The following is a 27,872-nucleotide window of genomic DNA, read 5'->3' on the forward strand; positions in this document are numbered from 1 at the left end:
TTTTAAACTCTTTTTGCTGTTGTATTTAAAATTGTCTCTCAATAAAATATCTAATGATTTCTTCTCACCAGGAAGGTCCTTGCTGTAAAAATTGTTAAATCTTATTTGGGGGCAGGTTCACTAAATGAATCAAACCCTACCTTAAACAGATTGAAATATTCAGGCCATTGTGGAAAATTTACCAAGTACAAACCTTTAAGTTTAAGTTAATTAGAAGTTGTCAAACGGGTGGTGACACTGGGATCTCATCCACAAAATTAAGAGTTAGAACCACCTTGCACAGCATAGCAACTGAGAGCGACATGAAAGTGCTACTTACTAGGTTTCATCCATATAAATAATTTCCATCACAACCGGGAGAAAACTTTGGACAAATTAATTCAGAAAAAGGTCGAGTTATCATAAAGGGTAGGTATGATGTTCTGATGTATGCTTACATTCTCTTATTTAACATCCAAAGAACATATTACAGATCAGTTAAGGAATTCGTATCTTGATCGCTGCCCTCAAGCAAATGAGAGCGTACCGTCTGTGGTTCACAAAAATCTGTGGTCATTCTCGCAAAGTAGATTTAAAGGAAGCACAATTTCTCGTTGATTTCAAATTGTGATTATTCTTCGTCATTGAAAAATGACGTCGTCAGTAAATGCGCCCGCAAGTCTAAAATCATCATTGGTCAGCACACAGTACATTCTTTGAGGACAAGGACGCGACGAGGGGCGGGGACGGGGCACTGTTGTTCTCAAAATGTACTCTCGACCAGTGGGGGGTGGGAAATCTTGAGCATGTGTAGCTGGTTGCCGCTGTTGACAGAGATGAAGTGAAAATGAGGAAACAGAGTGGCGTAATCAAACTACATAAAAATATTCGACGTCGTTTTCTGGGCACGAAAACTTATCTTAAACGTGATGGAAGCTAAAATATATTAGCTTGGCAAGATGGCAAAATAAGAAAAGGGACAGGGTAAATGAGAAAGAAGTGGCGATGATGAAAGATTGAGAAGATTAACAAAGATTGAGAACGACTATAAAAGATTACTTTGGTCACATAAAAAAACACAGGAGAGGTGATAATACATTATAAAGGAAAAAGGGCGAATAAGGATGAAGAGGATTGAAACGGATTGAAAATAAAAATAAATATTAGTTCGGTAAGATGGAAAAACACTCACTTGTGTGCCTTAAGAAGCTAAGGCACAAAGTGATGAGGAGCGCATGCTCGTATACTTAGCCTAGGTACAGTGCACTAAGGGCACACGGTTAGGAATTACACGTGGGCTAGTTGATGTGAAGCCGCACAAGCAAAGAGTTTGCAACCCGCGTTTTGAGCGGGAAATCAGACTGATTAGGTTGTAGTTGAAAAAATTAATCCTCATGGTAAATGTTGGCCCCCTAAAGTGTGATTAAATTGAGGAAAAATACTATTTTGGCTTTGTTGTATGAACTCACCGAGAGATCTGAAGAGGTGTCTTCGTTCACAGCAAACTGCATTCTCGCGCTCTGCATAAGACGAAAGAACAGTTACTTTCATCTGCAAACATTTAAAAAACCTTAAGAGCGTAAATTATAGACATTTTGCTGTAGTCTAGCTAGTCTAATACCTCTTGTTTTGCGAACAGTCTGTGAATAACTCTTCCAGCAGGGCCTCTTCCTGCGCCAATCACAGCTACCTCAGGTTTTTCTGTCAGAGCCGAAAGGAACTGTTCCACGTCCTTGTCTCCATGATCCCTTCCTTGTTCCGACAGCGCGTCACGAAATTTAAATCGCAGGGAGTGGGCACGAGCGATGGCGAGTTCTGATAACTGCAGCTGTTTGACAAATTCCTGGAATTAATTCAAGTTCGCCATTAGTAATTCTCCTTTCCGGATGCCACATATTTCCTTGTAAATCGAGTTTGGAAAGTTAGGTGTAGGAAGAAGGAAGAAGCAACGTGTTAGGCAACTCTGGGAAATAAAAGTTTAAATACAAAAACAAACAGACAAACAAACAAACAACTAAACAAAAAAGATCTACCAGCACAGAAATATCTCTGGGTCACAGTTAACAAGTCTGAGAAACATCGAGTTCTACCTTTGCAATTCATGGAGTTCTTCTCCACCCTTAATCCGCATCTTCAATAGGATCTAAGAAGTCTTTGGAAATTTCTAGTTTTCAAAAGACGACTGAACGAGTGACTTCTTTACAAGTAGGACTCTTACCTCACAACGAGGCAGGTCATGTGGCATTTCCCAAGACAACTTGCTCGCCTTGCTGAGTACTTCATCCAGAAGGGATGAAACAGCGGGAATATCTCGCGCACCTGGTATACAAAGTTAATTTAGATAGAAATATTTTGAGGGGGTTCACCGTCCAATAGGATTGGATTTTGGTCGTGTTACATTAAAATTTACCTGATCACCCCTAAAGTTCTGTAACATTTCAATGATCCCTTCATTGCCAGTCACTTTTCAAGAAACCCCCTTGATACTCTGTTACGGACGACTGATTGCCTTCCGTTCCCTTAAAAACCACGTGAGCCCCTTCCCTCCTCCCACGAAAAAAAAAAAGAATCCTCCACCCTCCACATAAATAACAATCGGCCCCTTGTGAGAACTTAATTATTCATCAATTTTTAACCGACTTGTTGTGATTTTCCAGAGATATCGCAAATTACTGGATTAGGTCCCATTCCCTCACCTGCGGCCTCGATACGAAGAATTGCTGCATGAAGCAAAACTGGAAACAACTGAAAGGCAACCTCGGCGGGTTTGAGTCCAGCAAGAAAATGAAGGACCTAGCGTAAAGACAAAGAAACTTATGTTTAATGATGGATTACGAAAGTAACGCGTTGGAGACGCAGTGATTTAAATAACGCGCTCGATTTCGAATCAAGGGGTCTGGGTTCGACACATAGCCGCGTAATAATGTTGTGTTCTTGGGCAAGACACTGATGTCACAGAGTCTTTCTTTACCCAGGAGTATAAATGGGTGTCAGTGAACTGTTAGGGATAACTAGCAAAATGGCTGTGAGAAGTGGGGGGGGGGGGGTGCAAAGAGGGGAGGGGAGGTAGGCTGTGATGAGCTGGCACGGAGTAATATTACAACATTTCAAGTCATTTCACGGTTTTGAAGCTCAAAGAATCTCTAACGGTTGTGGGCCACTGAGCTTCTGAACCTCATTTTCCTGTCCTTTTACCTTTTCAGCTTCCTTTGTTTCATCAAAAAGTCGCTTCTGCCTGCGGACCGGAACCGGACGAGCACTCTGCCATACTTCCGCCCACATGTTACCCGGAATACGCATGCGTAAGCTTAGGTGCCCCTCCTCTCGCCACTATGAGAGAGAAAGAAGACGAAGAAAATTGGAATTAGACTTTAGATCTCAATCGGTGGTTACTTCTCGGCAGATACAGCACTTGGCTGAAGGAAACTATCAAACAAAGAACTCGAATTCTGGTATGCAACAATTATCTGTGAAGGGCTCAAGCTATACTGTCTTTCAAAGTCGCCATTTGGCGACCTGCAGTTATAAAACTGTCGCCAGTAACAGCATTAACGGTGCCAAACAGGAAAAATAGAATAAAAAGGAAATCTTTCTGTATATTACGTAAGGCACAATAGGGCTAACCTCGTGGCCTCACTGTTTGTCTTTGAGATAAGCAGTGTAGACTGTTATCGTTTTCGGGGATTCACGGAACATCTCAAGGCTTAGGATTTAGACAACCAAGAGGAAAGAGGGAAACTATTTTAACCGAAGAAGTATTGATAATTGTTCGTGCAATTATTTATCTCACTTTAGGTCAAGACCTTTGACACAAAGTCACTAAAACGTTACACCTCGGTACACAACACCGCCCGACACAGGACACCCAATTAGCGACTTTCGCTTCTAAGTAAGACACCAAAATTTTTTCTTTGGTTTCTTTTTCCAGCCGCCATTTTTAGAGAGGGTATATCCCTTGTGTATGATACAGATAAACAGACCTTGCAAGGTTGTAGCTCTTCCACATTTCCAGCTTTCGCTTCATCCATAAGCAACTTTGCGTTGCTTGTCTCCGCAGTAAGAATATCCTCATCTGGTATCAAGATGTCTTCTGTGTCCCAGCCCTCCTCCAACGAGTCTTCGCTGCTAACCGCTGACCAAAGACAACAAACAAAGAGTCAGGTAATGTGAGAAGGAGACAAGCCGCGAGTACCAAGCGTTGAAAACCACAAAGTGGGTTTCCGCTTAAATCCTCCAAGATCTTACCAGTAAATCTCCCTAGTGACTTGCTACATTTCCATGCAACTCAGACAGAAGAAGTTGGCGTTATATCAAACTAAATCCCTCTAGGTGATAAACTTCTCTAATCTTATAACCTGTTTATAAGAAAACCGATTGGAATCGTTGGGAGAAGTAACATGTTGATCCATTCTGAGAGTTAAAGGGTAAGGCATAACATTCACGGCGACGGAAAACGCACAAATCATATCTGATTTTGCTCACTGTTTATCAGCTCGCTTGGTGAAGCAGTGGCGCTTGATTCTTCATTAACTTCCTCGCTTTTCATCTTCTGTTTCTTTAACTCTTCTATCTCTTCCTCCGTCTCGGGGCCTGGTATCCAGTCAAATGGAGAGTACCATCTCACAAAATCCTCCAATAAACACCCGGGGTTTGCTGCCTAGAAAAAAAAGTTAAACTAAAACTTAAAAATAAAGCGCACAGCATATTAATTGATTAGACCAGTCAGAGCAACACTTTAAAATAGTTTCTTATGTCCAAGAACGAAGGTAACTTCCTAAAAGGGGGTAAGTTTCTAAAGAAACAGTGGTGCTGCGACGGTGGGAGAGTATAACAGGTAATTTAATGTTAACAACTGAGTTGATAACGTAAATTGGCCACCATAAGGAGTTTAAAGGCTGACGTTTCGAGCGTTAGCCCTTCGTTAGCCTTTCATCAGAGCGACTAGGGCTTCCCCAATCGCTCTGACGAAGGGCTAAAGAATGGCTGACGATGGGCTAACGTTCGAAACGTCAGCCTTTAACTTCCTTAAGTGTAAGCGTATTGCCTCCTAAATTTGTGTATTCTTCGATATACAGAAAGTATAATTAAGCAACATCACTTAACCGACCACACCAGAAAGGCCTCTCTGCGCCAATGGGAACGAAGACAAGTGGAGCAAATATTTAAATTAAAGTTACAAGTTCGTTGGAAAAACCCAAATGGTAGGACGTGACGTTCTAAAGAACGGCTACGAACGAGACCAGAGACAGACCAATTTACAAGGCAATTACCAGAGCGCGGCCAATGAGTTGCATCGTAATTGGTCCTGAAAATTCGCGCCATTTTCTCAAAACTAAAACCCATCGCTACCAGGTCACTCGCCTTTTCCCGCGCTTGCTTGTTTTAAGATCTCATTGGCTCCTTATCATATTTCCCTTTCCTCTGATTGGCTGCTGCGTTGATTTTGGTTCCGGTTTTACGACAGTTAATCGAAATGCCTCTCACCTGTACTTTACCTCTAACACACCGTGGGGGACCCACAATTACGCACCTTAAAGGCCTCCATATCAGAGAGCAGAGATGCACACTGCATTTGAGCCCTAACACGAGCCCCCTCCACGGAGGTCCCTAATTGTGTAAGAATTTCGGCTTGTTCCTCCAGCATGTCTTCTGTCATTGGTGCAGGTTCCTAGTTCCGAACAGAAAGAAAAAAAACCATAGTGATCAAAAAGCAAAACAAATAAACACAAAGGCAATACATTAAAAAAGTTCACTTGCTAACATTTCGATAAAATAATTTTATTTATAATTAATTATTTTTCACATTTCGTACACATTCCAAGACACTAGTTGCCAATTTAAGTGCGCACACTGCCGACTTAACCCTTGACTCCGTAACATCAGTATGCATATTCTCCATACTACTCCCCAGACATTTCCTAAGGGTTTGACAAGGAGAATTTGTTCAACAATCAAAAGATTCTTTAGTTGGTGATCATCTCCTTTATTCTCATGACCTTAATGTTAGATTCAGGGATGATGTTGTTAGGAGAAATTAGATGTTAGTCACTCTTAGGAGTTAAAGGATTAACAAATAGATTCCATTTTGCTGTGCGCCTGCTCAGCGAATAAGTCACAAAGGGCATCAAATGTGTTAAAAAAAAAAAACAAATCGGTTGGCACACGAGGCGCAGCGTCAATTTCCACAAGGAAACAGTTCTGGAAACCAAGCCCATTTCTGACAGAATTCCTCCCAAAATATGTTTACACGAGTTTTTTCTTTGACACATTTTTAGCAGGCTTACTCAAATAATTGTGCACACCTCTATCGAATGGTGAGAGAACTAAATTTAATAAGTCGTTATCAACTTCAAATACTTATAACTTACTAATACACGATATAACATAGCTTGGGAATCCCCCAATAGGAGATTAGATTAGTAATTAGTAATTCTTTCTTCAGCCACGCATTTCATTGTTAATTAGTTAGAAGAATTCAGTGTTGCATCAAGATAAAAGCTACCTAAGTATTCAAATTGTGAGGAGAGGTACAAATTAATCACTACATGCATAGAGCGTTTTTCGATTGAGAGTCGTAAAACTACATCCAAAGCAATCAAAACAGCCAATCATGGGAAGGAAAATATCCCAAGGAGCCAATGAGAACTCGAGGCAAGATCAAGAAAACTACATGAAGCGCGGGAAAACGCAGGCGACCAAGTCGTGATTGGTTTCAGTTTTCAATTCAGAAAGTGGCGCTAAATTTTTTTGACCAACCCCATAACAAAGTTAAAAAAAAAATTCCACTCTCGGATTACTTTCGACACTCAACTGAAAAAATGCTCAATCTTCAATACGTACCTGGGTAAACGGTACCAGCAAAGGCTCACCAGAAGCAAGAAGTTTTAATTCACCAAATGGTTCCTTAGCTCCTTCTCTTTTACGAGGAGATAAATTGTCATTTGCAGTTGTATCCTTATCTAAGTCTGTATCTGTTCTTTCTATATGTTTCCTTTCGGTAGAATTATTTTCGTTCTCGTCGTCAGGTTCCTCTTGACTTTCTACAGCTTCAAAAAATTCTTCATCGTCCGAGACGCTCGATTGCGTTTCTATTATTTCTGATGCAGTGTCCGAATCTTTTTTTCGTAAATTGTCTGAATTTGAATCCTCACTTTTATTAATTCCCGTCTCAGAGTTTTTCCCAACGTTAGCGCAAAATTGAAGACTGGCAGCTCGAATCTTGGAAAGTCTTTTTCTTTCAATGCAGCAGTTAAGCATCTGAAAATAAAAAAAGGAAACGTGGACTGGATCAAGGAATAACTAAAGAATGACTTGATTTCCAGTAACCTTGAAAAATTATAAAGTTTTTCCCAACCAATTTAACTTTAAAAGTATTTACAGAGTCTTCTTTTCGGTTTTCCATGTAAATAGAGAGGTGATTGGTTAAAAGATACACGCACAGCTTTCATTAAACCAATCAATGTAAATGTGCTTTTATCAACCAATCAAATGCGGCGAGTAAGGTAACGCGCGCGCAGTTTTCCCGCCATGATGGCAGTCTACAACCAATTACTACCTTTTAAATGAGATTTGATTGCTTCTAGGATCATTAAGCTTAAGCTTTGCAAATGCTCTCTCTGCCGCCAAAAAATTACGTAAACTATGCTCTTTTTGAAAACAACATCGTCAGTCGTGTCGAAAGGAACTTGCCATTCTCTAGCTGGGTCGAGACGGCGAAATCCTATCAGCCTGAGTAAACACCAAACCAGTTAAAAACTTACAAGGGCACAATTTCAAAAAGGGGCACAAATAAAGCTACCTTACTTAACAAACAAACAAACAAACAAACAAACCTGTAGCTTTTGATGTATCAGGCAGTTTCCAAGATTGGGCGACTGAAGTTTTAACCTAAACAGTGTTGCGGTATTGAAGGAAACAGAGATTTACTATACTTGAACAAAATATCAACACATGGCAACCAAACTACACCGTTCTTCGACGAAAATATGATAAAAGATTTGCAGTCAGTTATGAGTTAACTTGCATTATTATCACTTTTCGGGCAAGTTGGTGCATGTTGCGGACTGAAATGTATTTAAACCGCTCGCACGCTCGTACTATTGTTCAGACTGTCCGGTTGTCATTTTTTTCCAGTTTTACCGACTCGATGCCCTTCGAATTGATAATTATAGTACTACAGTTTATGTTCTTGGGCATAAATACGTTTTGGACCTATCCCAGAGTCATTTTAACCCCCGCCTAGCGGCTCGGGATTGAGTGACTCTAAGTTGGGCCCGAAACTCATTGATGTCCGCGAACTTAACTTTTTTTAACAGCGGTTTTCTCATTTCAAACATGTCAAAAACACGCGCACGTGATTGTTGGAGAAATGTTGACTTCCCTTACATCACAGAACAGTTTCTAATTACTGTCCTACCTTGGAATAAATATGTCATTTTCCCATCTGTATCTCATTTCCAACACAAACTCTTGCCACAGATGTGCCACGGCTCTTAACCCTTTAAAAAGAACAAAAGCAAAGACAACCTGATTGTATTTGCAGGCCGTTGACATTTTCCATATCTTCCTTACAGTACCCGAGAAGTTTCCTCAACTACATAAAACATCCTGTATTTGCTCGTGCCTGAAGAAACCTCACGAAGCCTGTACACGAAAAAGGGACAGCTGGCCCGGGGTTGTTTAAAGCAGGGTCAAGATAGCCCAGGGTTAGTGTGGAATTTGATTCTAGGTCTGAAAGCTTTAAAATAAATTCAGTTGAAATATTTTTGCTTGCAATTTGGTCACTGGATGTTCTAAAAAGACGAGGAAAAATTTTCCCTAAAAGGCTTTAGAACAAAAAAAGATAAAGATTAAAACAACCCTGGGTTAGCGCTTATCGGCCTTCGAAAAATTGGGCACAGCTAAAATGTAACGTTACTACAGTTGAACCTGTCTAAAGCGGTCATCCACGGGGAATGACAAAGTGACCGCTTTATACAGGTTCCACCGAATAGGAGTATCATAGGACAAAAAAAACCCGCCATTTTTGGCCATTATTGACCACTTAATTAACAAAAACTCGCCCAAAAATACTGGTAATAATGATTTTGGGAGATAAATATGGATTAAAGTTTACTTGAAGGATTATTGATAGTGTTATTTGGGTGGTAGCGTCTCAAGTGACCGTTCAATACAGGTGAAAAGCAATACAAAAAGGCTGTTGAGACTTAGTAAAGGGTGACCGCTTTAAACAGGTAAAAAAATTTTAGTAATTCAGGGGAAAAAAATTGGGGACTTTGATAACCGACCCTACATACGATGCCGCTTAACTCTTTAACTCCCGGAAGTGATTAACCTGTAAGTTCTCTCTACAATATCCATACATTATCCAGCAAACAAGTGATGAGAATAATCAAACTTATCAGCTAGAAGTTGTTATCTTGATCTAACGCCAAATTCTCGTAACTTATTTACAAGGAAACGTGTTTCAGCTAGAGGGGAGAAGTAACGATCAGATCTTGGGAGTTAAACGGTTAATACTGAATTGATTGCAGTCATTTTGACCGGTAGGGAAGTTAATATATTACACACTAAATCCATTGATCGTAAGAATTTCTTCTACTTATGGCTCACAGACTTTTTACAGGTGTTTTGACAAAGATTTCCTTGGTAATTTAGAGCGATGTTCAATTGAGTGTCCAAAAAAATCTGGTATTGCTTCAGTTCTATTTTTCTTCGTATTGTGATTGGTCCAGAAAACCCGCGCTGTTTTCTCAATCAATCAGATGGAAAGCCAAAGCGAATCACAACTTGAACACCCGCGTTTTCCCGCGCTTCAGGCAGTTAACGTGTTTTTGCTTTAAGTTCTCATTGGCTCCTGCTGATCTATTCCTTTGTTGTGATTGGACGTCGTGAACACTTTGGATTTGGATTTCGACAATCAACAGAAAAGTGCTCGGTAGACTAAGAGTAGTCGCCATTTCAAAGAACAATCTGTGAACATGTTCCGCGCAAATAGTCTCACCTCCATAACTGTGATACACAATACAGACGCACACGGCAAGGAAAAAAGTAAGACTATCTTCAGGTGCAGTTTTTAAACCACGAAACTTGTCCTTAAAATGAAAAGAAAAAGGATATCAAACGAGAGCTGTTATAATTTGTCGCAGTCCTGTTAGAAGAAAATGTCACTCCCCTTTGAGGAAGCGCAACAGCGTACCTTTGGATTTTGTGGTCCAGCTCTCGACTAAATGAGCTACAGAGGACTCGTCATAAAGCTACAACCAGTAGCAAAAGGAATCATTGAAACATACATTGTGTTGTTATGAAGAGAAAGCTGTTCACCATATGCAACATAATTCATTCAAACAAAATGTTGCCAGCTGTTGTCAGGGTGTCTTAACATTTTTGAAACTGGTTGCCATATACGTGGTTCTCATGTAACAAACGTATTGCATTTACAGTTGGGTAAGCAATATTGAGAGCGTCGTGAGTGTAAAAAGGCTGAGAAAACATGAGATAACGTATTAGTTCTATCTTCGAACTAGGTGATATTAATTTTGTCACGAGCAGAGGACAACGAAAAAAAAATGAGGAATTTTTTTCGTTACACCTCATTTGTAACAGAATGAATATCATCTCTCATTAATTGTCTTATTTTTGTTTACTTTTACAGTAATCAGACAGTGGCTGATAATCAGTTCAAGTACCTGGGGACCCTGTGACTGTTTAGCATCCTCGCCACCTTCCATTTTGTTAAACATCAGCTGCTGTTGTTCAGTCTCTAACTCGTCTAAATCTCGGTCTGAATCAGGAAATAGGTGCTGTTGAAAAAAAAAAAAACATATGGCACACCACAACTTATTTCAGGATACTCATTGGACTTTCAACCCAAGAATTTGTTAACAGATGAACAAACGAGGAGGTGAAAAAGCCAGATGGCAAAATGAAAATAATCCCGCCACATCATTTTCCAAGACTTTTAGAGTTTTAAAACCTTGTGAGCCTTTATGGGGTTTTAACCTGATACTTGTAGCATGAAGTGAATAGAAGTGTTGCTACCCCCTGATGGGATGCAGGTCCATCTTAGGTTACCTTGACCAGGACAGAATTTCTCCTTACTATATCAATACAATATCAAGCAGACAAGTGACGAGAAGAAAGAAAAATATCTCTATTAGGGTTTTATTAATTGATCCAAAACCAAAAAAACAGAACAACATCAAAATAATTGCATGGCAGACAGTAAGGAGAATTACAAAGGAGATCAAGGAAGCGAAGGGATTGACAGTTTGCTTGTACTCATGAACACTCCTAAGAGGAGAGAAAAGGCACAGTGGGGGGTGATATACCTTGCCCAAGGCAATAAGCCTGTGAGCATGGACCTCTCGCTGCAAAGTACTAGGTTCTGGTCTCGAACCCGACGTGTCGCCTACAGGGGCGGATCCAGGAATGTTTTTTTTCTTTCGGTGGGGGGCAGACGTTGATTCAGAAAACACAAAATTTTTAATTTGCATTGCACTGCACCTAAAAAAGCTAAGAAATATTCTAGATAAGCAAATTTTGTCTTGTCTTAGGAGGAATTTTGGTTTTTTTTTTTTACCCACGGGTCTGATGGTGGGGGAATGAGGTCCGTATCCCCCCTCCCTAAATCAACTTTGTTTTATGACTAATTACTCGGAGTTCGCGACTTCCCAAATTTTCATCATCAATACAAACCCTGCTACTATAACATTTTCCTGAAATAAGCTCAATATATCAATATATACCTTGAGTATTTCGTGCAGTAATGGACCAGGGATTGGAAATTCTTCAGAGCTTCGTTCACTCATGGCGGATATTCGCGACGTCGCTCTGGATACAGCTGTTGATAATGAAGCTACGTGTGGCGCCTCTGTGAGTCTCTGTAGCGCATGCGTGATGTCTGCTACGTCACCTTCAAGCAAAATGATGCTAATGAAAAAAGTTGCAGAGGAGCAGCCTCGTCTCTAGGAGGCGCAGAGAGGGGAAACTGGGAACGGGGTTGATAGAGGATGTAGGAGTTTCTTCTTGAGAGAGTAGAACGTCAAGATATTTCGAAGCGTTATTTGCAACGTGCAGAATTATCTTTTGGTGAAGGACACTAAAAAATATCAGTATAACGGGATAGAAAAACAACAATAAGGCGAGTGCGAAGTAAGAAGAAACACGAATGGATAATGATGCAGAAGATTCAAATGGATTTTCAATCCTGGGTTACTTTTAAGAATTTAAAATGTTAATATGTGTAGACGATAAAACAAAAAGTTACCAGCCAACAACTCTGGGAGCTGAATATATATGCCCGAGCATGAGGTTGGATATTGGCCGAGTTCTTTTTTGCGTTGTTATGGACCCAGACAAAGTCAAAGTCCAGAAAAAAAACCAAGGCTTGCATCCACTTTTTTCTGCATCTAAACCCACAATTCATCTACTTTTTTCTGCATCCAAACCACAATTCATCCAATCGCTCTCACGAAGGGCTAACGCTCGAAACGTCAGCTTTTAAACTCTTTACGGTGGCCAATTTACGTTATCAACTCAGTTGAATAATACTAAATTACTCCAATATCCACCCATTTTGACCGAACGAACTTGGTCAATAAAGGATTTATCATAAAGCCAAGCGGGCATGATGGGCTCATCTTGCCCGCTTAGGTGGACAATCAGAACACAGGATTCGCTTTATGTTTCCCACGGGCACCGTCAGTTATATAATATTACTCACTGTCAGAGTCCATGACAGTTTTGTTCAGCAGCTGCATTGTTGACTCTTGTCGATGACAAAGCGTCAAGTAACCTCCAAGATATTCACCTAAAAATAAGTAAACCCTTCGTTAAACCCATTATTTCGGGAGAAATCATTGAGTTCTGTGCTCCAAAGTAACTATCAATACTTAGCGCATTGAAATAGGTATGGTTGCATCATGGTGGGTCACTTTACAGACATTTAAATCAAACAACTTTGTGCAGCCATTGGATGCATCCCAGACGACTTTTCAAGCCTCAAGCAGGACTGTACTGAATGGTGTTCTCGTGTCATAGCTGTCTGAGCTACCTTAAAGTGATTGACTGATTAATTAAAAGTTGCTGGCTTCAGCCAAAGAGCAAAATTGAGCACGTGGCATGATCTAACATATAAGTGGATGAGGACAATCTTTTATATCTTTCTTTTTGGAGATAGTTTTTGTAGGTTCACGTTGAGGAAAACTTTTATTTATGATGTTGCAAAAATGACAGTTAATTCGTCAGCACCTGTGAAGGTTGTTTGTCAGTAGAACCTTTTAACTCCACCAAAAAAGTTGGTGGGGGGGGGGGGGGGGGGAGGGTAGAGAGCAGGAATTTGAACAAACCAAAGTTCTCATATTCAAATGCCCAGCCTGGCAGGGGATTGGGATATTGAAGCTTTAAATTGATCGACGCCTTACACAGACTCTTGACGTAAAGTGGTACCAACCTAACAAACACTGGGGGTTGTCATTCATTCTTGCTCTGACACACCACTGTGGGGCGTGACATGGCTCCAGATCACTGCAAAGTAATATTTCATACATCCATGTCAGGTCAAGATCTCACTCTTACTTCCTGAAGTGTTTACATACACGAATCTTGTGCATACGGCTGCCAGTAAATATAAAGCAGTTGTAGTTTGCAATTGAGCAGGTAACAACAGAATTGTATTTAGACAAAATATCTCGAGAAAACAGAAAACTTATGAGTAAACAGACAGAAAACTTACGAGTAAACAGAATTATCAACAATGACCTCTTCAGAGAGACAGGGCCATGTTGTGGAAAGATGAAGCTCCCTGATGAAAAAAGATTAAAAAAAAAAGTCATTCATAAGCTTAATTCCAACAGAATGTCTTTCTTTTTGACCTCTTGTCCTTACAATCACTTCTCATGTCACCAATAAGCACATACGCTGGTGGATTTCTGTAATAGCCACAAAATTTTAAGGGGGCTCTAAATCCAATCTGGAGGGTCAGGAAATCAGTCTCTGTCTGGTCGCCACCCTTCGACCTTTTCAGAATGGGTTTGTGACCCTTGAAAGACCGCAGCTCTGAGGGCCACACAGACAGGTAAAGCACCCCACAAGAATAAGACAGAGGCCCTCACTGCAGCTTTGCACTCTTTTTATCTTTAACATGCACAGCATAAATTACAGAAGGTTCTCAACGACTGGGTAATTAGCATTATCAACTGGGTTGATAACGTAAATTGGCCTCCGTAAAGAGTTTAAAAGCTGACACTTCGAGCGTTAGCCCTTTGTCATAGCGAATGACGAAGGGCTGACGAAGGGCTGACGAAGGGCTGACGAAGGGCTGACGAAGGGCTGACGAAGGGCTGACGAAGGGCTGACGAAGGGCTAACGAAGGGCTGACGAAGGGCTGACGAAGGGCTGACGAAGGGCTAACGAAGGGCTGACGAAGGGCTAACGAAGGGCTGACGAAGGGCTAACGAAGGGCTGACGAAGGGCTGACGAAGGGCTGACGAAGGACTAACGAAGGGCTGACACTCGAAGCGCTAGCTTTGAAACTCTTTATGGTGGCCAGTTTACGTTATTACCTAAGTTGATGATACTTAATTACCCTGATATACTCTCACATCAACGCAACACCACAGTTTCTTCAGAAACTTACCCCCATATTAAATGGCTGTTACATTACATTTTCATTACCTGACTGGATCCTGACAAGCACCAAATGGTAAAGTTCCCAAATCATTTACTCCCACTTTACATTTCAGACACGATGAAAGATCTGGTGGCTCCTGAGGCCAAGAATAATCTGTCCATTCATTCAGAACGTACGTAAAGCGAACAGTTAAAGTGACAGGTGGCATTGGCTGTATAGGGCATGCCTGGTTGAGCAACAAAATAATGCAATAATCGTAGCATTATGATATGATCTGAATCAAGATAAAAGCCTTCCATGAGGAAAGGAAACCTCAGTGGAGTCGTTTCATACAGTTTACCTGGGCAATAAAATTGGTGACAAACAACTATCCACTGCAATGACTGAGTGAGTAGAACTAACTACATCTTCTTTCCCTGGATGGCTTCTAAGCCATAGAGACATCCCTTAACCCATTCCTGTCACCTTCAGCTTCTCCCAAGTTCCCCTAAAGGCTCCCCTACACACAAATCTACACCAAACATCTTTCCATGGCTGTTTTTTTCTCTTTACCTGACTCCTAAATCAGTGCCTGATCAAAGTGAAACAATCCTGATGTGCAGAACTAACCCCACTTGGACTTTGGATATCAACTAGTAAATGAAAAGTGTTAAAGAAGTTTAAACTATCCTACCAATTTGTCTTTAAATATTTCAAGGAGTCCAGCAAGATTTCTGTACTGCATTGGAACATGATGCAAGTGTGCTATCTCATACATAGTGCGAAATCCACCTCCAATGCAGAGACCGTAGTAAATTTTTCTCCATCGTTGACGCACATGAGCAAACATGGGAATTGTACTGCAAGGGAGAGAAAGAACAATGAATGGAAGGAAGGAAGAATGATGGATGAACAAATGCATGAACAACCAGAAATCACAGGAATATACTTGCTGACAGATAGAGAAATCGAAAGGATTGAGGGAAAGGACAAAGACGGATGAGGGGAAAAGAAAAGTGAGGGAAGGAAAGATGCATGGGACAGGCTGATGTCAGACAGACAGACAGACAGATAGACAAACACATGGATCACTGAACAGATGGAGGATTGAAGGAGAGAAAGACAAAGAGAAAAAATTGAGGATGTGGGAAAACAAGGTTAAGAAACTTAGAAAAAAATATTTCTTGTCTACAAAATATTTGGACATAAGAGGGCAATTTTGACTGGTTTAAAAGGAGAAAAGTTTTGAGTTTGGGTAGAAGGGATCTTTGATACTATGAAAAATTCAGCAAATAAGAGCTGACTAAACCCAACAAAATCATCGCAGCTCCTAGCTAAAAGGATGCAGTTCTTTCCATGGTAAGATAAGAAAAATATTACAAAATAGAATTTTTGTACCATTTAGAGTTTGTAGCAGCAATCCCAATGGAGCTAAGAAGAAGATGACACTTGGATTCACTGTCCACAACTTCAGCCTCCTCAGCTGGGCTGATGACAATAAATTCCTTCAAGCCATACCTAACCAGAACAGAATTGAAAACTTAAAACACAGGTATGCTCCTAACACCATTTACTTTTCACCACTGCCTTTAACTGCATAATCATTTCATGAAATGAAGACACTGGCCACATTTTAAGACTCCAAACAGTAACCCATCCAATTGAAAATTGTCTCCAAATGCATAAAAAATTTCACTAGAGTGACTGGCAGTTTGAATGTGATCTTAATGATCTGTTTGAACAATAACAAGCTACACAACAAGGCATTTTTAAACCAGTTCATGATTTTGGAACCAACCATAGCAGCAACTGTTTGTAAACTGCATGTTATGAATTTGGAAGTGCCACTATGTGGGGAATTTACTTTCAACTCAGCAAGTTTTATAATGCATTTGAAGATGATTTTCACACTGTGAGTTGGACATTTGAAATCTAAGAACACAGTGAGACGTTTTAAGTTTTATTTTAACTTTTTAACAACAGAGATACTGAGATTTCTGAGGTACATTTTTCTCTCTTAACCCTTTACACCTCTTCATCAGTATGTATATTCTCTACAGTGTTCTCTATACATTTCCTAAGATGCTGACAAGGAGAATTTGTTTAACAATCAAGAGCTTCTTCAGGTGGTGATCATTGCCATTATTCTTGTGACCTTAATGTTTAATTCAGGGTGATATTGTAAGGAGAAATTAGATGCTAATCACTCTCAGGGGTCAAAGGGTTAGCTTCCCTTTCAGTAAAAGAACACAAAGGAACTAAACTCATGAAAGGATGATCACCTTTTCAATCCCAACATCAAAATAAATTAGTCTACTATTTGTAAAAATTAACAGCCAGACAAATTAAAAGGTAATGATGAGGGGCTCTGACAAAGGGCTAATGCTCGAGACGTCAGCATAGAAACTCTTTACAATGGCCAATTTACATTATCAACACAGCTAATAAAACCAAATCATCTTGTTATACTCCCCCCGCTGACACAACACCACAGTTTCTCTAGAAACTTACTCCCTTTTATATAATGAAAAAATAGCTTTTAAAGTCATGGCATATTTAATCTTGATCTTTCACTTACCACCTGCTAAGACAGTGAGTTCTTGGTGGAAAATCAAATTCCATATCAAACATTTCCATCATAGCATCTGGTAAACCATCTTCAAAATCTGAAACATAAACAGAATGTTGATTCAGGCACCTTTGTGCTAATGGTTCTTGTGGTTCTATGGTTAGAGTTCTTAAAAATGTGTTCTTCAGACTTTTTAATAACCAGCAGTAAAAAAAAAAAAAAAAAACAATGGTCAACGAACATTAAAATTTATTTCAGATCAAATCAGGTATATTAATGCCTTGTGTGATAACAGTAGCCAGTGCTTCAGAAACTAGAAGCCAGAAAAAATGTCAGCTACTGGATGGTGTTTCTGGAGAATGCTGTAGAAAAGAATAAAAAATTGTAGCCTTTAAGTCTTCTTGAAAGGGAAGTGTTTCAGGCAAAGTCAGATTTATAACCTGACCCTCCTCCACTTAGGCTTGTCCTGGATTCGGTTCTTAACAAGTGATTAGGACTAATGTTATCCCCTCCCCCCCCCCCCCCCCCCCAGCCCGGACAAGATTCCAGTCCTTCCTGGGGTTACTCTTCAGGATTTAGTCAGTTTCCTTTGATCTGTGGTTGGAACAAATTTATACTCCTCGGAGGAGAGAAGTACTTTGAAAGTTGCAAGTCCTGTGCCAAGAACACCACCCCATAGATTTCAATCTGAATATCAGCACACAAACTACTAGTAAGCTGGTGCAGAGGGGACCACTCTGAGTCATTGACCCTCACCATCCGTTTGCTTCGTTGCATTCCTCCTTGGCCTCCTAGTCCTCAAGCGATGGTATGCCACATTAAAATTGAAATTTCCAAAGGCTATTTTATCTGACACCACACCCCAAGATCCCTCTTGTTGCTGGAATTAACAGAAAAATAAAACAAAGAAGAATTACTGATAAGTTAAATTTCTCCTGAACTACAACCTTAGTCTCATCATCCATGAGAGAGTAGTCCTGGAAAAGACTGCTGTCAGTAAAACGCACTCACTGATGTTTCAACAACCAGAGAAAAAGTCATCATCAGAGTCAAGTGAGGATTTACTTGCCAGGATAGTTTTTGAGTCCATTAGCACTCAGTAGAATTAATCAAGGGTTCTTGTGTGATTCAGATGATGGGTAACTTATCTCTTACATTTTCAAAAACTTTTGATCAGTCTCTATCATCAACAACATTCCTTTTTTTTTTTCAGGACTACTCTCAACAGACAATAAGAATACATGATCAACTGTTACTCCTGGGTTCAAACCATTAACCCTTTAACTCCCAAGATTTGATTGTTAACTCTCCCCTCTCCCTGTCACACATTTCCTTGTAAATTAATCATGAGAATTTGGTGTTAGATCAAGACAACAACTTCTACCTGATAAGTTTGAATATTCTCATTACCTGTTTGCTAGATAATGTAAGGACATTACAGGGAGAAGTTTCATGTTGATCACATCTGGGAATAAAAGGGTTAATCAAAATTTGTCAAATGAATGTTTAAAACTTACCTCTGAATTATCCTTTTTACTTGGAATAGGATTCAGTTTACTCTTTTCAAAATTCCCAGATATTCCTTTTCCCTGTTGAAGAAAAAAAGAATGATTGATAAACTCACTCGAAGACATTACAATGAACCCTATTTTACATTTCATGGAAAGTAATTAAATAAATTTTCATTGATTAAAATTCCAGAGAAATTAATTTCTGATGGAAGAGCTCAACAACTTTTTACCAAAGTGTTTTAACAAGTAACCAATCTAAGAATACCTTTGAAGAAGATGTTTTCTTGTTTGTGCCATCCAATTTCCATTCAATAAGAAGCTGTTCTAGTCTTGCAGCAAACCTGTAATCAGTAAAAAAGATTCACATCCATAGGAAGAATTATCAAAGCTAAATAAATAATACAATCATTTTAACTTGCATATTTCACTTTTTTCTGGCAAATTATATAAAAAAAAAGCACATAAACTTAAATTTCAAGTTTCATCACATGCAAGAAAAGTTAAATATTTTTGCCACTCAAGGGAGTATTTTAGCAACAATAATTTACATGAAAAAATTAAGTGCCCTGATTGGTTGAAATTGAGTGCATTCTCATGTAACACAAGTGCAAGGTTGTAATATGAGTGCAAAATTGTAACACAAGTGCAAATTAAAAATGGCATTCAAATGCTTTCCAAATTTTGTTTTTCTTCTTCCTTTTCTGTGATGTTTTTTTTATCATTAACAAGGAATTACATAATTTCTCTTGAAACTTGGTGTAATAAGCACTTGTAAATTTTCTGAGGCTACAAATTGTACTCGCCCACTCTTTAAAAAAATTACTCGTGCTTATTGACACCAAATTGCACTCAAAAGCATGTTATTATCTACAGTAGACTAATTATCCCATCTCACCCCTCCCCTGGCTTCCCTAACAGTCCACCTCCACCTATTTATACTCTTAGGTGGAGAGTGGTACTCTGAGGAAAGTGAGACTAGAATGAGAGTCTTACTCAAGAACACAACACAATGACTTGGCCAAGTCTTAAACCTACACCTCATGACCTTGAGTCTAATGTGATTATAATTTGGCTCCCACATGTCTCCCACATGTCTCCCACATGTCTCCCCCGTGTCTCCCCCGTGTCTCCCCCATGTCCCCCCCATGTCTCCCACATGTCTCCCACATGTCTCCCCCAAACCATTGATTAAAATTTTTATAGAGGAAATGGTAACCCTGTGGTAAGTGGGGTGGTCATGTTACTACTGAATGATCATATCTGCTTGGATAATTGTGTTGTGTTCTTTCCACAAGCCTCCCTTCAATTTCTGGAAGTAGCCAACTTTCTAGGCAGCCATATTTCAAGGGGTTGATGCATAAGACTTGAATCCTATCCAAAACCAGGGACACACATAAGTTCCTAAAGAATGAAGAACCTGGGATATGCTACAGGAAGTATGGGCCAACAGGCCTTTAATTTTATAATCTTCATATTACTGACCACATCTTGTGAAAACTCAGACCTAGAAAAAACTCACCTTAGACTCTCAAAAAAACCCAGGCCCCAGATACCTGCACACCTACCCCTCCCTTAACCCAACAACAGCCAATTGATAACACATTAGGGTTAAGGTTGGGTTAGGGGAGGGGTAGGTGCACAGTTACTCAGATGGTGACACTGATCCCTGAGTTTTAGGGGGACTGAGTTGCAATGTAGTCAGATAACAAAACAATTTTAACAACTGTGAATATATGAAAGTCATATATCTGAACTGCGGATAAAGGCATGAATATGAAAGAGATCTTCACAATAATGAACACTACTTGAGCAGTTGTGAAAATGAAGGCCTGAAAAAAAATTCAGGCCTGTATGGGATTTAAACCCATGACCTCTGCAATACTGGTGCAGTGCTCTACTAACTGAGCTAACAAGCCAACTGGGAGCTGGTCATCATGTTGGTTTCAAATAAACCCATGAAGTGGTGAATAGACAACTGTGAATATATGAAAGTCGTATATGTGACCTGCAGGTAAAGGTGTGAATATGAAAGAGATCTTTGCAGGCCTGAATATTTTTCAGGCCTTATTTTCACTACTGCTCAAGTAGTGTTCATTACTACAAAGATCTCTTTCATATTCAAAACAACTTTAAGGTAACTGTACATTGACCATTGCAAAAATACATAACATAACATGTGTGCAAACATTCAGGATATATCAGGTCTCACTGTACTGCACAAGCCTGTAGAGGCTATCGTGACATTGTTACATGAGTTTTCAAAACACATAAGGGCCCAAGATTTTAGGAGGATTGAGATGTAAGTCTCCAAAGACTTAGTTTTTCTAACACCCCTTGTTGACCAACATATGGGCTTTACTAGCTGCATACATGAGCATAGACACTTCACCTTTCCCTCATTGGTTTTCAATTGTTTGCTTCTACATATGGGTGATCATCAAAACAAAACATGAATCCATTTCTACCAATCAATATCTTTGCTTTCACTTTGATTAAAAAATAATTAATAAATAGTTGTTCATAAATATTTAATATAATAATTTGAGAATTATGAAAAATTTATATCAATCTTGGCTATTATAATTTTAAGATAAAATAAATCAACAAATAGATAAATTAATAACTTTGATCCTGGTTAACAATTAGGCTAGCTTATCATGTGTGGACTGCAACTTAACAGATCTGATAAGTAATGAAAGAGACGCGATCATCATTTTTCTATTCAATCGCTAAATTTTCATTTAAAAATTAAAATATATATTTACAAAATATTAGGCTAATTCAATCTCATAATCAGTCAAAAAGCCTACCTTTCCCATTCGGAAGAAGTCGTAAAATCTGTTATTTCAAACACCTCCTCCTCCTAATATTTTTTGAAAAAAAATATATATCTTATTTAATTTTATTTTAGAACCATTTATCACAAGCGAGTGACTTTTTCCAAGAGTTTTATCGACATATAATAAACTTACCTCGTCTGCTCCGTCCGCCATTTTAGATTCATGTCCTGCGCATGCGCTTTCTGCGCCCGTAGAGGCTAGTAGTTCAAAAATGTCTTTGAGTTCTTTGCTTTTTCTTCTGATTATGTCGGTATATTTTCTTATTTTCCATATTGTATGGTGAAAATCCATCAAAAATTAATTACGACATGAATTTGAAATTGAACAAACAAAATGGGTGAAAAAAGAAACGATTTCCTAATTATGACGTCTCCGTCTTGTCCCCAGTCTCCATAAGAGCTCATGCCACAGCGTCTTCTACCGAGTACGTAAACACATGATGTTCTGCGTGGAGATTTCGAAGTTTTCAACGTATTTTTGACTGGGAAAAAAACAACATTAATGCCTGTTCTTCCGGAGAAATGGATTATAGGTTTGCACGATAAGCGCGGGCGTAATATAACACTTACTAGTGACAAACGTAGGGCTGCCAGAGAGGGTGATACATATGACCATGGAATGGTATTTAGTGATAGGCCTTTGCACATTGGGGAGATTTTTCAGCTCAAAATCGAAGAATTGGAATCAAAATGGGCAGGATCTCTGGTATGTAAGGGTGAAATTAATTGTATAGGACAACTACTAAGTAATTTTGATTAATAAAACACTGAGAGGGAGAGACATCATGATAATTTAATTCTCATTGAATAGCTTTATATTACATTGTAAAACTTCGAGAAGGTAGGATCTACATGCATCTGTTTTTATCTTCGATCCTTAAATATGTTTAGCCTTCCTTGCTTCATAATCTACGAGAAATATCTCAGGTCGAGTAGTACACTAGAATCTATCTGAATGAATCTGCCAAACCAATCGCATAATTGGGATATGTATTATAAAATTTCTGTAAACTATGTATGAATTACTTCTTAATTTTTATTTCACTTTCTCTTTTTTTTTTCGGAAATAAAAAGAAATGATAAGTACATTTAACTACATTTTTCAACATATTTGTTTGTAGGGATCTTTTTGTTTCATTTAGACATCAAAACCAGCTGCATACAAATTAAAAGAATAAGAGGCTTGGCGCTGTTGGCAGCCCTCTCATTATTGTCATCATAAAGTATTATGGTCATTATTTAACCCCAGAAGTCCCAAAGTAATCACCATCTAATTTCTCCCACTGTATTAATACATTTTCATGAGAATCAAGGAAATGATCACGTCATAGCAAAACAATTTCCTGATGACTAATAATGGATGAAGAGGGAAATCAAAAGAGATCACTTGTAAGTACCCTGCAAGCAAGCTCTTGAGAGATTCTTACAACCTGCAAGAAAGCTTGCTAGCAGGCCAACAAGGAAGTGAGAATTGATTTTTACCATGGAGCTTTAAAGGTTAACCCCTTAACTCCCAAGATCTGACTATTAATTCTCCTCTCTAGCGGCCACACTTTTCATTGTGAATCAGTTAGGAGAATTTGGTGTTAGATATAGGTAACAACTTCTACCGGATAAATTTGAGTAGTTTCATCACCTGTTTGTTGGATTAAATGAATGGATATTATAGGGAGAAGTTGCATGTTCATCACTTCTGGGAGTTAACCTTTTCACTCCCAAGATCAGATTAGTAATTCTCCTTACTATCTGCCATACAATTCTTATGATGTTAGTTCAGAGAATTTGGTATTGGATCAACTAATAATCCCATAATTGATATTCTTCTCTATTCTCATCCCCTACCTGCTTGATATTGTATTGATATTGTAAGGAGAAATTCTGTCTTGGTCACTTGTGGGAGTGAAAGGGTAAAAGGGCTAACTCTTTACACCTGAGCATCAGTATGCGTATTGTGCACACTGTTCTCCATTTAATCCCTCTGGTGCTGGCAATTTACAATGAAGAGCTTCTTTAGTTTCTGATCATTTCCTTTTTTTTTTTCTTCAAGACCTTAATATGTGATTCAGCAGTGATATTGTAAGGAGAAATTAGATGCTCTCAGGAATCAAAACTGATTGACATTTTTTTTATCATGCAGAGATTTGGAATAACAACATGCAATCCTAACTGTCCCTCCACAAATATAGTACGAGCAGCAACAGATTTGTTTACTGCTGATCATCAGGATTACTGGATGTTATCTGGAACTCGTATCCACAATGGGGAGATAGAAAAAGAATATAATTTCAGTATTCACTCGCTAAAAGTTAACGACGTTTTAGGAGTTCAAGTGACTGGCAATGGGAACTTGAATTATTATGTAAATGGACTTAATCAAGGAGCTGCAATGACTCAAATACCTTTAAAAAAGGATATTTATGCTGTATTTGATGTTTATGGAAGGACAAAACAGGTGTCTGTAAAGTACTTTGGAGGTAGGAATGTATACTGAGTAATTTAATTTACAATGAATGGTTTGAACTTGAAATTAATGTATGTTTAATTGAGTGACTTGATTAAACTTTTAACTCTTTCACTCCCAAGATCCAATTAGTAATTCTCCTTACTATCTACCATACAATTCTTATGATGTTAGTTCAGAGAATTTGGTGTTGGATCAACTAATAATCCCATAATTGATATTCTTCTCTATTCTCATCACCTGCCTGCTTGATATTGTATTGATATTGTAAGGAGAAATTCTGTCTTGGTCACTTGTGGGAGTGAAAGGGTTAACTCCCAAGATCTGATTGTTAATTCTCCCCTATAGCTGCTACACATTTCCTCTTATATTGTAATGTAATGAGAATTTGGTGTTAGATCAAGGTAATTTCTACCTGATAAGTTAGAGTATTCTCATTACATGTTTGTTGGATGATATATGGATATTATTGGGAGAAGTTAATTGTTGATCACCTCTGGGAGAAAAATGGGGTCAGGGATGTTCTGAAATGGGATTATGGTTTAGATAGTAACTGGAGTTTTAACAACCAAAAAGTTTGGCTGTGGGATTTTTTTTAACCCTCTTTATCCTAGGATTGGTATTCATATTCTCCAGTCTCTTCTCTTTTTAACCCATAAACTCCCATGAGTGATCAAGACAGAATTTCTCCTTACAATATCAATACAATATCAACCAGAAAAGTATTGAGAATAAAGAAAAAAAATCAGGGGATCATTAGTTGATCCAATACTAAATTCTCTGAACTATCATTGTTAGAATTAAATGGTTAAGAATATATGAAAGTCATATATTTGAACTGCGGATAAAGACGTGAATGAAAGTGATCCTTGCAGTAATGTGCACTACTTAGGCAGTAGTGAAAATAAGGCCTGAAAAGAAAAAAAAAATCCCGTACAGGCCTGAATTTTTTTCAGGCCTTATTTTCACTACTGCCTAAGTAGTGCACATTACTGTGAGGATCACTTTCATTCACATTGTTAGAATTGTATGTTTGACAGCAATGAGAGTTACAAATTTGATCTGGGATTTAATTTAAAGGGTTAACTTTTTTTTGGTACTGACAAGGGGAATTCAGGAGCTTCTTAAATTGGTGATCATATCTGTTATTCTCATGACATTTGATTGAAGGGTGGTACTGTAAGGAGGATTTATAAACTAGTCACTCCTAGGGATTAAAGGGGTGAAAAGATAGGAAGGTACTCTATGTAACAAAGTCAGCTGCTCTCATTGCCTGAAGAAGACTAGCAGTATGCAGTCAAAATGTTGCATCCACATCTAAACTGACTACATACTAGCGAGACAAACAAATATCTTCTCTTTTGAATGTTGTACTTTTGTTAATTGTGTTCCTGTTTTGAATTGTGTTCTCACATTTTATCAGAGGAGACAGAAATATAGTAGTCAAATTACTGAAAAATATAGATGGGGTGGAGATGCAATCCTCAAATATATATATATATATACATGAGCTATTTCAGTTGTTTGAAAAGTAGGTAACGCTATCCAACTGTTAAGTTGCTATCTAGTGGATTAGTGTTAACAAAATATGCGTCATAATCCACTAGATAGAGATTTATCTAGCCGATAGTTTAGTCCACTCTTTGAACAACTAGAGCCTGGATTTCAGAATTTTATAGGTTGATATCTCTGCATAATATTTTTATTTTGTTTCCTTTTTTTTTAAACTATATAGTGGCAACATTAGAAGAACTTTGCAAGACTGAAGTATTGAAATGGGTGAAGGATAAAGAGAAGCTTTTAAAATTACCTATTCCAAAGATTCTTATAGACTTTTTACAAGAATAGTGTTGTAGTTATGTTCAATAATAGTGCATATAGTAAATTGTATAAACTGTTGACTAGAAAAGCAAACCTTGGACAGTCTCATACTTCATAGTTAAGTAGCTGTTTGCCAGCTGCTCAAGATGTGAATTTTTATTGTCATTTTTTTTTTTCAAAGAAAAATCGCTTCGCTATATTGCTATTAATAAGCATATTTTTCCTTAGTAAACATCACCCTGTATACTTGTTGATTAATTACAGTTATTTGAAGTTTCATTTGTCTTTTTTAACATCACCCCCTCCCCCCCCCCCCAAAAAAAAAGACATGTGGAAGAACTTTTCTAGACAACTTTCAATTGAGTTATTAGTTCATAACATCTTGCAGGTTGCTTTTATAATGCCCTGGCACACAAAGTGACAAATTGAAATAAAGTAACATCTTGTCAACCCCATTTGAGTCAATTGTTTTGTATAGTATCATTTTTGTTGTAGGCTAACTTTTGCAAAAAGCAATATAATAAGGTGTTCATAACAATATCATCTGGGTTACAGTTCTTACTTGTAATAGTGTAGTTTGAGCATCCGGGTGAGTGTAGTCCTGAGAAGGACTGTTGTCGGTAGTGGTGGCTGACGTTTCGATAACCTGAGCAGAAGTCATCATCAGTGTCACTTTGGAAGCTTGACTCTGATGATGACTTCCGCTCAGGTTGTCGAAATGTCAGTCACCACTACCAACAAGAGTCCTTCTCAGGACTACACTCACCCGGACGATCAAACTACACTATTACATGTTACCCCCGTGTTCAAACCATTTACTGTGGTTCTTACTTACTTGAACAAGCCCTTCAGTAATGGCCCTTTTAGATTAAACACAATGTTTGTTTGAACTGAAATCTTCCTTCTTTCTATGAACACAGTGATATAATAAGTATCTTTAGAGTAAGAGAGAAGGCAAGTTTTGAGCTTGATAAATAAGTAGGGAAAGATATTTTTTGTCTTATCATTAGCATGGAACAAAGAAAAAATTGTGAGTCTGAGGAATTGAACCTCAGCGCGGAATCCAAAGGTCTGAGGTTTGATCTCTCATAAGGCCTTAGAATTTTTTCTTTTTCCCACACTCCAGACAAGACAAAAAAATATCTTTCTCTAAATATCTGTAGTTACTAACCTTGATTTTTCAGTCCATACCGTAAGCTACAGAACCCTGTTTTATTTGGCTCTGGTTTATGGCCTACACACTTCATGCCAGGGCCATAAATCTGAGCAAGAAAAACTTGGCCTGCAACTTACAGTATAGACCTCGATCTCAGTATAAGATGTCTGTTTTTTATTCTTTGGAAGCTGCTAGGAAATTTCCATACTCACCTAATTTACAGTAGTGTACTAACATTGTATTCAACACTAACCTGGGTTGCAATACCAACTAAAAACATCAATTGAATTTCAGTCGTATCATTTTTGCCATAGACTTTGCATTGTCATACTCTCCATAAAATACTAACAAGAAAGTGACAGCAGTTCATTTTCAGTAATTGTTGAAATTTTTATCCTTCGAGCATTCTGTCCATCAATTCAGTCTATGGTTTGTGGTTTTCATGCAGTGGGACTTCAGATGACTCTGGTTAACCATAGCTGACTTCTATTAAGAAAACGGGAAACTTCCTACCTTACAGGCTGAGCACACATCATGTGACAGGAATTCCCCTCCAACCCTTACATTCCCAAGATCTGATTGTTAATTTTCCCTTCCAGCTGCTACACATTTCCTTGTATATTAGTTCTGAAAATTTGGTTTTTGATCAAGGAAACAACTTTTATGTCATATGTTTGAATATTCTTATCACCTGTTTGCTGGATAATGTATAGATATTGTTGGGAGAAGTTGTATGTTAACCATATCAAAAAAATGTATATTATTGCTAACCATTCATGAATTGTAGGGAGGGTGTTAATGACTGGAACACATCACAAGAGGGAAGGGACTTACTCATGCAGAGCTTAAAACAGAGGTGCAAAGGCAAAATTTCAACTAAATCCATTCAGCGGAGGTGTTTACACCAAATATTTTTATCTTCTAC

The 27,872-nt window shown here is 38.5% G+C and overlaps 2 protein-coding genes across 2 annotated transcripts; one reads left to right on the forward strand and one right to left on the reverse strand.

Moving 5' to 3' along the window:
- On the reverse strand, nt 1-21,874 carry LOC113664259 (rab3 GTPase-activating protein catalytic subunit). Its single transcript, XM_027179857.2, has 27 exons — nt 21,643-21,874; nt 21,481-21,533; nt 18,936-19,011; nt 18,677-18,748; nt 17,916-18,039; nt 17,169-17,256; nt 15,989-16,108; nt 15,285-15,450; nt 14,656-14,837; nt 13,715-13,783; nt 13,433-13,506; nt 12,704-12,790; nt 11,727-11,893; nt 10,668-10,781; nt 9,983-10,073; nt 8,396-8,477; nt 7,812-7,866; nt 6,820-7,236; nt 5,510-5,647; nt 4,462-4,636; nt 3,960-4,111; nt 3,175-3,309; nt 2,676-2,772; nt 2,198-2,298; nt 1,601-1,822; nt 1,449-1,499; nt 1-803 (listed from the first exon to the last, which is right to left on the reverse strand). The coding sequence occupies exons 1-27, from the start codon at nt 21,799-21,801 to the stop codon at nt 621-623; spliced, it is 3,450 nt and encodes a 1,149-aa protein (XP_027035658.2). The 5' UTR covers nt 21,802-21,874; the 3' UTR covers nt 1-620.
- Nucleotides 21,875-21,899: 25 nt separating this feature from the next.
- On the forward strand, nt 21,900-26,246 carry LOC113664266 (neuralized-like protein 4). Its single transcript, XM_027179863.2, has 3 exons — nt 21,900-22,215; nt 23,647-23,983; nt 25,706-26,246. The coding sequence occupies exons 1-3, from the start codon at nt 22,012-22,014 to the stop codon at nt 25,816-25,818; spliced, it is 654 nt and encodes a 217-aa protein (XP_027035664.2). The 5' UTR covers nt 21,900-22,011; the 3' UTR covers nt 25,819-26,246.
- Nucleotides 26,247-27,872: the final 1,626 nt, after the last annotated feature.

This window comes from Pocillopora damicornis, chromosome 14, assembly GCF_964200805.1.
Source record: "Pocillopora damicornis chromosome 14, jaPocDami1.2, whole genome shotgun sequence".
In the NCBI taxonomy this organism is placed as follows: domain Eukaryota; kingdom Metazoa; phylum Cnidaria; class Anthozoa; order Scleractinia; family Pocilloporidae; genus Pocillopora; species Pocillopora damicornis.